The sequence below is a fragment of the Hyperolius riggenbachi genome, chromosome 12 (assembly GCF_040937935.1).
Source record: "Hyperolius riggenbachi isolate aHypRig1 chromosome 12, aHypRig1.pri, whole genome shotgun sequence".
In the NCBI taxonomy this organism is placed as follows: Eukaryota; Metazoa; Chordata; class Amphibia; order Anura; family Hyperoliidae; genus Hyperolius; species Hyperolius riggenbachi.
This window is the reverse complement of record NC_090657.1, coordinates 146,840,863-146,850,838: the sequence shown is the minus strand read 5'-3', so window position 1 is coordinate 146,850,838 and position 9,976 is coordinate 146,840,863. Positions and strand designations below refer to the sequence as shown.

The following is a 9,976-nucleotide window of genomic DNA, read 5'->3' as shown; positions in this document are numbered from 1 at the left end:
AATTCTGCTTTTATTAACTTTTCTCGGGAGTTTTCTCCTAGCAGATCATTTTTCATCATACCTTGGGAATAGCTTTTTAGCCCAAACAATTAAAAAAATGGTACGTAATATAAGGCACAACCTTCTCATCAAGTCACCTGTACCTCTCCTATAACGGTGAGGCAGCATCTCTCTGTAGGCTCCCAATGCATGTTGTGTGACATTGGGAGCCTACAGAGTGATGCTGCTACATGGTGGTAGCAGAGGCACAGTGCAACATGAGAAGAGGATCTGGCAATAGAACCAGTGGGATAGCAATAGGGGATGGAGACGTAAAAACCGCACTGGCGTCCCTAGACCAGAGGGGCCCTCTTTTAACTGCTTTATTAGCTCTTTAGTGGTGCTAAGCTGGTAATGATCATCTCTATATGTGCTTTGATTAGTTGTGACCATTAGTAGACTGTTCATCCCACCTCCCCTTCTAACACCCATATTGACACTGCAGCTATCCTTGGCAGGTTTTGGTGCTCCATATCAATTGTGAGGTATAGAGCACTTGAGGGGGCCCACTGTAAAACTTGCACTAGGGCCCAGAGATCCTAAGTAAATTAAGTCAGTAGCTGATTTTTTTACATTTTTTTTCCACCAAGCAAAGAAGTATGGTACATCTCATTGAATAAATATTGCAGTAGTGTTTTATGATAGAACAATCATTTTATTCTATGATTAAATCTCACTTTAGTATTTTATTACATATATGAAAAAAGTTGTATAAACATTTGAGAACACGTGTCCTTTTATTAAATTGTCAATAAGGCTCCTGAATCAATTTGTAGGCGGCATCACCTTTGGTGGTTTAATAACCATTATTTCCAGGGTACTTGGATCATTGTACTTCCTTTCACATATCTGATTTGGTTACAGGAGAAGCTGGCTTCAAGCTGCAGGTCTCCTGTCTTAGATGGAACACAGAACATCCGTACAAAGCCAACTCGGTGAGGAAATATCTGGTCCATGCTAAGGAAAGCAAAAATAACACGGTATCATGAAACTGAGGACTGTACCAAAGGATTCCTTTATATAATAAATATAATCTGTAAAATAAATGTATCAAGACTAGTGCAAAAAAAAAGACTAAAATTAGACTAGCTTTCCAGGCCAACCAATCAGAATGTTTTGTTTCAGTTCACAACTTAAACCTGTTGGCTACTTAGTGAGTTTGGTCCGAACATTGAAGAAAAACCTAAAAAAGTGAGAATTAGGCATCTTCCTCTTCTGCACCCTCACATATCACAGTGGATCCAGGGGAAGGCAAGAAAAAACCCTTAGGGCCCTTTTCCACTAGCGGCGTTTGCGATGCTGAATCGCAAAATCGCAAACCGCTAGTGATTTTGAAATCGCTATGGTTTGCTTTTTAACATAGGAATCGCGGTAGGTAATTTCCACTACCGCAATCCGTTTTTGACTCAAACGCGATCGCACCGCGGAGCGATCTTTGCCGCGATTTTGCTATGCAGTGCATTGCATAGCAAAATCGTGAACGCAATCGCCGGGAAGTTTCCTGCACTTGCGATTCAGCAATCGCTAGCGTTTAGCGTGAACGCTAGCGATTGCTAGTGGAAAAGGGCCCTTACAAGGCTTTGACCAAGTTACCTTTAAGGGGAAAAAAATCCCCTCTGACTTCAGATGGCAGACAGATAAACTCCCTCTCTGAATCAACTTTGCTGGGATTTAGCTAGTAATTATAGCCATGAATATCCTTCAATGCAAGGAAAGCACCTAAACCTCTTTTCGATGCAGAAATAGAATTTGTCATAACTGTTTCCAGTTGCAACATAATCCACATTTTAACAACTCTTAATATAGAGAACCCCTTCCTAAATAGATGGCTTTTTTCCTCCATACACAGTTCATATCCTCTTGTCCTTTGCACAAGTCTAGGGACAGAGAGCTCATTATTTGCCAAGCCAGTGGTGGAAGAGGTGTGTGTGTGTGTGTGTGTGTGTGTGTGTGTGTGTGTGTGTGTGTGTGTGTGTGTTCTGTTCTGTTTGTAGCATCCCTGCTTAAGTAGCTACATAAAATATTATTGGGGGGTATGCCTAGATTTGGTATAGGCTAGGCTTATCTTGAAGCCAGCATAGGGCTACAGCTACGCAGTTTAACCATTTCAGCCCAGGGATTTTTCACCTTATGCATCAGAGCAATTTTCACCTCCCATTCATTCACTAATAACGTCATCACTACTTATCACAAATTATTGATCTATATCTTGTTTTTTCCGCCACTAATTGAGCTTTGTTTGGGTGGTACATTTTAAGAATTATTTTTTTTATAATCGCATTTTAACAGGATTAATAAGAAAAAAAATGGAAAAAATTATTATTTTACAGTTTTCGTCCATTATAGCTTTAAAATAATCCATGCTACCATAATTAAAACCTATGTATTTTATTTGCCTGTTTGTTTCGGTTATGACACCATTTAAATTTTGTCCCTATCACAATGTATGGCGCCAATATTTTATTTGGAAATAAAGGTGCATTTTTCCGTTTTGTGTCCATCACTATTTACACGCTTATAATTAAAAAAAAAAATCGTAGTATACCCCCTTCACATGCATATTTACAAAGTTCAGACCCTTAGGTAACTATTTGGTTTTTTTTTGTTTTGTTTTTTATTGTATTTTTTTTTTCATTAAAACATTTATTTGGGTAATATTTTGGTGTGAGAAATAAACAGTTAATTTTAAATGTTAAAATCTGTGTAAATTCCCTTCAAAAATGTTTGTAGATGTAGTTTTACTATTTGCAATCTGTGTAATATCTGCCCGCCTCTGGATTTACTGGTATATATTTTGGGGAGTCCTATGCAGGTTAGAGGTCCATCACTCCTCAGCTGAATGATCCAATAAAGAAATGATCCCGGCAGAACTCGACCCTTTAAAGTGCATATCAGTGATTTATTGCATCATAGTAGCAGCTGTACAACAGCAATGCAACAGCATGACGTTTCGGGCAAGAGCCCTTTATCAAATGCTGAAGCTCACATACTTTTCACAAGCTTATATAGACATTCAAATAACACACACCCCTCTTGGGGGTGGGCACACTACTTAAAGTTACAAGTCCCTTACTAGGGTAAAAAGAGGAAAGCGCAGCAACATATTGGAGAGGATTACAAAAAACATCTGAGGCTGAAATCCTCATTTAACCCCCCTGGTGTCTGAGTCCCCAACCTGTCCATCCAGCAAGCCTCCCTTTTACTATTTGGCCACAAGATGGCCACCTTGAGGTTTTTTTTATCTTGTGCTTCTCGCTAACCGGAAGCACAAGGAGGACGGGGAAACTTTTTTTTGCAGAAAGACTGCGGCCTATGGTAAGAGCTCATCGTTTTTTCTGCTGGAGACACGGATCGGTGATCGGGAACAATGTTCCCGTTCACTGATCCCAGGGCTACCGGGGGACAGCACGGGGGCACACCCGCGATCACGCCGAGGCACGGCACCCCGGCAGAGCAGCCGCCTGGACGTGAGGATCACATCTGGGCGTCTGAAATGGTAAAATTAAAGCCATGCAACAAGATTTTTTTGCCAGTGGTTTAGTCTGTCAACCCCTCCCTACTTTCAACTAACCTATCAATATGATAGGTTAACCTATCCCTCATTATATATCTCCCTTCCTGATGCCCTATTTTTTACATTAACCAACCCATTTACAATAAAGCACACCAGACTTGAGTCAAAGCTATCTAAGCACAGCTAGGTAAGGCACGGTGGTATGTATGCTCATGCTGGATCCACATACCTCTGTGCATTGTCTGTTCCTCTCCTTGTTCCCCTTGGATCCCGTAGTCACGTATTCACTCCTTGTAAGCAGTGATTATGGGGACTGTGTTTAACAAGGAGAGAAATGGACAAGGCACAGAGGTATGTGGATTCAACATGAACATACCTCTGTGATTACCTAAGGTAGCTTTGCCTCAGGTCAGGTATCCTCTAACCCCTTCCTTAAAGTGGAGAATGCTATTGACTTCAATGGATCACATTATAGACCAGGGAGTTTTAGTCCAAACACTCTTTTACAACTTTTTGCACAGCTCCTCACTTTAGATGGTGGTAGTCTGCTGTCCAATTTTTACATCCCTATTGTTAACTATCAGTTTTTTGCCACTTAAAGGAACTACCAATTAACATATTGTTTAAACTGGAATAGTTAAAGGTACATACACAGGTCCGATTTTTCCAAATGACCAGTCGTTTGGACGTCAAATCGGGTGTGTGTACAAACGATCGTTCAGCTGATAAGACTGGATTTGAGCTGATCCACTAAGTGGATCCGTCAAAACCAGGGTTATTGTAACGATCTATGTCAGCAAGAGGCAGAATTCTGATTATTAGTTGATCTGCAGTATCACCTATAATGCAGATATATACCTGATTATAAGGTGATCGGCAGAATCACCTATAATGCTGGTATATCAAAAGCTGGCGTGACAACAAATACAGATGGTGTAACAGGTGTAGCCACACACAGGAGATATACAATGTATAGTGCTTGGTGCAACAGTAGTACTTGATACATAGCAAGTCTTCACCAGAGGATCTGGTGGGTATTATCAGTACAGTGGCCCTCACCAGAGGAGCTGGTGGGTATTATCAGTACAGAGGCCCTCACCAGAGGAGCTGGAGGGTACTATCAGTACAGAAGCCCTCACCAGAGGAGCTGGTGGGTACTTATCAGTACAGAGGCCCTCACCAGAGGAGCAGGTGAGTACTATCAGTACAGAGGGCCTCACCAGAGGAGCTGGTGGGTACTATCAGTACAGAGGCCCTCACCAGAGGAGCTGGTGGGTACTATCAGTACAGAGGCCCTCACCAGAGGAGCTGGTGGGTACTATCAGTACAGAAGCCCTCACCAGAGGAGCTGGTGGGTACTTATCAGTACAGAGGCCCTCACTAGAGGATCTGGTGAGTACTATCAGTACAGAGGCCCTCACCAGAGGAGCTGGTGGGTACTATCAGTACAGTAGCCCTCACCAGAGGAGCTGGTGGGTACTATCAGTACAGAGGCCCTCATCAGAGATCAGGGCTCTCTGGTGGGGAGGCGAGGTCAGACAGGCAAGGTCAGCAACAGACAAGTAATCACAGTACAGAATCAGAAAGCAATAGGAAGGTGGTTCTACAGGCTGAGTCAGCAACAAGATCAGATGGGCAGAAGTACAGAGACAGTAAATGAGAGAAAGGTCAGAATCTGGCCACAGTCATACACAGATATCAATGAAGAGCAATGCAAACAATAGTATTCCTATCTAGTGTGAAATCCCCGGTTTCCTCCCGGATCAAAGCACACCGGATCTATCTAAGGTCTGAGCGCTAACACGTAGTATTCGCAACAGCAGACAGTTTGCAAGTGAAGCCGAGAGGCTTAAGAAGCAGAGGACACCCAATTGGCACGCCCACTCCTCTGAGCCAATGAGGAGCGGCGAACGTCTCCTCTGACGTCAGCCAACCCTCTGGTCAGCTGACGCGCCTCCTCCCCGCATAAAGGTCCTGTCTGTGCGCGCGCGCGCACGCGACAATGCAACCCTATGTGCAGCTGACAAACCCGTGACACATGGGTGACACACTAGGCAGAGGAATGGAGGCAGCTGCGGAGGACGCCAGACTGCCCGCAGCTGCTTCCTCCATGTTTCTTACAGTTATCAGCTGTACGACCATTTGTACACACGCCCGATTTGACGTCACAACCGTTCGTTTGGAAAAATCAGACGTACTGCTGTATATCTAATTCACTGAGCGAGGGTGACATGCCATGGTGACGGACCAGTGAATCATGAGGGGACAGGGGAATCGCTCTCCTTACATCAGTACCCTGCGTGTACTTTATATCTTTAGCAGATGACAGGTCTCACTAGCTGCAGCTGCTTGTCTCTCTGAATGAGTTGTCTTGAGGAGAATAATGCACTGAGGAGAATAATGCACTGAGAGAAGAGGAAATGGCTTCAATTCATCAAGCATTACCGCATTCGGTAATGCTGAAAACAGCTGACTTAACGGAGCACTTTAGAAAATGTTAATTCATCAAAGCTGTTACCGAATGAGAAGCTGAAATGACAGAGCAATGAGATAAATTACCGACATGTGCTCAACAATGTTAATTCATCAAGGTTACCACATTCGCTAACACATTCGGTGTTTATCTCCAGCTCTCCCCTGTCCTAACAAGCTTCGAAAGCCTTCTGTGTGAATGTTTTCATGATTAACAGGAGCAGGCAGCCAATAGAAACAGCCCCTGTTCTCCTGCAAGTGCCGCTGATAGGTCACACAGGCTTCTCCACACAAGCTTTCAGACCCCCCAGGCAGTGAGCAGAGAGAACGGGACAAAAGATATCCCCAGATACCCTTCGGTGGTGTAACCCTGTGAGTCCCTGTTTGAAAATGCAAAGATGCTGGTGGTGAAATCACCAAGCATGGCATTTGTAATGTCTCCAGGAAGTTCATCTACGTTGTGGCAAATAAGTAAAATGTTAAGAAAGACTGATTTATACTCAGAGCAGCAGAGGCAGTATAAATAACAGTAAATATAAAACATGTTTACATCTAAAGGGATGTCTGGATGCCTTCTATTGTAATCAGCTTGTAACAACACAGGGACATTCCAAGCTTCTCTGCACCACTCTGCTGTTATCGAACAGCCTTTGATGAATTGAAGCCTAGTAGTTCGGTAACTTAAGGAACCTCTACCATACTTGTGAAAATATTGATGAATTAGCACAGTGAAGTGTAAGGCCCGGTTCACACTTGCGGTGGCCCTCCGGAATCGCCGTGCCGGAGCCGCACCGCCTGCAGAACGGACGGAACGGACGCACGGCATAGCAATTAAAGCCTATGCGTCCGTTCACATGGGTCCGTTCTGCAGAACCGGAGCCGGGCCGGATCCGGGCCGGATCCGGACTCCGGCCTCCGTTCCAACATGCGCTATTTTTTCATCCGGCCCCTCCGGCAGCCGTATCCGGGGCGGAGCCGGACTGCACCATCCGGCCAATACAAACAAATGGGAACCGGAGGCCGCACAACACACTGGCTGAGAAATCCGGATCTTCTACCCCACTTCCTATGCGGATTTTTGCGGCGATATTGGCTGGGGACACATGGGCAAGCATTTTGGAGTGGAGCAGCACGAGCTGGAGGTGTTGGCAGGATGTTGGCAGCATGTCGGAGGTGGAGGTGAGTGCTAAACAGCAGAGGGACTGATTCCACAGGTCCCCCTTCTGCTGACCTCCCAGACCCCAACATTTTTTTTTTTTTTTACGTATATTTTGCCAAACGGATCCGGATCGCATCCTGATTACCACCTGATGCAACCTGACCGGATCCGGATCGGATCCGGATCAGAACCGTACGGTTCCGATCCGGATCCGGTCCGGATCCGGTCAGGTCATCCGGTCCGTTTGGCAAACAACCGCTAATGTGAACCGGGCCTAAAATACCGAATGCGGTATTTTAAGGACTGGGGTTTTGTTATCGAACACCCTTTGATGAATTGAAGCCAATGTATCTTATTAATAAAGCAATGCATAAAGTAAACATTTGTAATTGTGTGTGAAACCTGATACCAAGAAACCTGAGACATGTAGAGAGCAGGACTGGTTGCGTCACATTTCTCACAAAGCACAGACTCCCCATTTGTTAATAATTTGTTCCAATGCAGTTAAAACACACACACACACACAATGAATTACAGCTTTTGCCTCTAATATTTAACATGAAAAGTAGGAAAATGCTTACACAGCTCTTTAGACATTCTTTATACATCGTAATTTTAAAACACTTGATTATTGATAGTGTTCCTTTAAGATTAGAAGCTCCATTGAAATTAATGGAGCAGATGGATGCCAGAGTAATTGCATCAGCAGATCAATACACTTGTCACCATTGCAAAGAATATCAGATGGTCCTATTATAAATATGGATATCTGCTTAAAACCATGAATAAAGAAGTAAGGATTTGTTAGCTAAATCCACTTCTTTCTAAATAGTCCTTTAAGTCATTAAACATATAAAGAAGATTATACTTACTGTACTGTGACAGGGCCTCCTGGGAATAGACCTGTGCCCTCTGCGGTCATCACACAGTTACTTAAGACTTCATTGAAAGGGTTGGAAATGGACAGGATGACATTCAGAGGCTGGTTAAGCTGTGGAGTTCCATAAATCTAATGGGGTAATCAGTTATAGAAGTATATTACCATGCTGTTGACAAATATCCTAATTAATACTTATTAATCCTTATGAATACACTATACTTTAGGCAGTGGTAGTATGTTATATTTCTCATATTTATCAAATAGAGATTTAGATGGGATAACTCCAATCCACAACAACATGGAAATCTGAGGTAAAACTTCCATGAGGCCCACCATGGACTCCCTTATCACCAGCCATATAGCGGCAACAACAAGGGAGGAGGTTATTGTTAGGAGTTGAGAGTATGTAGGTCAGTGTTAGGAATGGAGAGGGGTAGGTTACTGTTAGGAGTGGAGGGGCCGTTAATATTAGAAGAGGAGAGGGGGGTGTTAGTGTTAGGAGTGGAGGGGGGGTAGTATTAAAAGTGGAGAGGGGGAGGTTAGTGTTTGAAGTGGTAGAGAATTAGCCTAAGTTGGCCAATTAGTTTTTGCTCTGATTAAGACATCCACAATTTACTAGGTATAGATAGTAAATTATCTTACTCTTTGGTCTGCAACTGTATTTTTTTGTTTTGTTTTTTGTCTAGTTGTAGTTAATTGTAAATAGTGTATGTATTATGGGGTCCAAATTAAGAAGAAGTATAATTAAAATTTAAGCGGACTATGATGCAAATTACGTCCAAACAAAAGAGCGTGCTGATGAAGCTGATTTCAAATTGCTTGGGCCCCGTTCCAACAGAACATGCTGATTGTCTTTAAAATTAAAAAAGGGGGAAAAAAAGTGGAGGGGGGTTAGTATAAGGAGTGGAGGGGGGCGGTTAGTTTCAGGAGTGGAGGGGGGTTAGTATTAGGAGTGGATAGGGGGAGGTTAGTGTCAGGAGTGAAGAGGGAAAGGTTATGATTGGAGTGGAAGGTTATTGTTGAACATTAAAAGATGGGAAGGTCAGTGTTAAAATAGAAGGGAGAAGGCATATGATGGGATATTTCTGAAAAAGTAAATAATGCAATATCCTCTGCTACAAAAAAATAAGTAGCATGACAAGAGCTACACGCCTAAAGCTCACTGTTCTCCTGGAAGTTGAGCTAGCTCCTCCCTTCTTCCAAATCAATGTAGTCTACCAGTTCAGCTGCAGCACATTGCCACTGCTGTCTTTCTGCAGTGCCAGGCAACTGTTTAGATGAAGAGGTGTGCAGGGAGATGCAGGCAACATATCTGGTCCCTCTTCTAATGGCCATGGCAAAGTAGAGAGGTAGGCACTATGGGAGATAAAGAAGTGGAGCCATGGACAGCATGACTGCCAATGGTACATGAAACCACCACATGTGGACTGAATATGCTAAATGAATGCTAAATGATGTGATCAATGGCATATCATTAGAGGGGGTTTTGGCATTGAGCTTAAACAAGGAACTTGTTTATTTCAATTTCATTCTGACAATTTCAAAAAATTAATAGCAAGGAAGTCAATAGTAAGGGAAGGAAAAAGCATTACTTTCACAGGAAGTGCATGTTATATATGGCCTTACAAACAACTTAGTCATTCCAAAAAAGCATGAATTCGGTAAGCCCTGGTGAAGTTTCCAACATTAGTTTTGATGGGCATTACCTGTTTCAAACAATATATATATATATATATATAAAATTTAATAATAAAAAAATGCAGTAGGGCAGATCAGAAATCAATCTCTCTGCAAATCACATATGTCTTTGATTCTCAGCATGCGGTATCAATGTTCCTAATAATTGACATGTACTTGTACATATAGGCAAGATAATCAGAAAATAATGAATGTCAAAATAATACGTCATAGA

General features: G+C 42.9%; 1 protein-coding gene across 2 annotated transcripts in view; it reads right to left on the bottom strand.

The window, feature by feature from the left end:
- Positions 1 to 719: 719 nt before the first annotated feature.
- The window catches only part of LOC137541680 (protein-glutamine gamma-glutamyltransferase 5-like), a 147,732-nt gene continuing 138,475 nt past the window's right edge, over positions 720 to 9,976 (bottom strand). For both annotated transcript variants that reach the window (XM_068263087.1, XM_068263086.1), the window contains exons 12-13: positions 8,057 to 8,193; positions 720 to 996 (exon numbers count right to left, since the gene is read on the bottom strand). In XM_068263087.1, the coding sequence (XP_068119188.1) occupies positions 846 to 996; positions 8,057 to 8,193 (288 nt within the window). In that variant the 3' untranslated portion in view covers positions 720 to 845. The remainder of the gene's footprint in view (positions 997 to 8,056; positions 8,194 to 9,976) is intronic.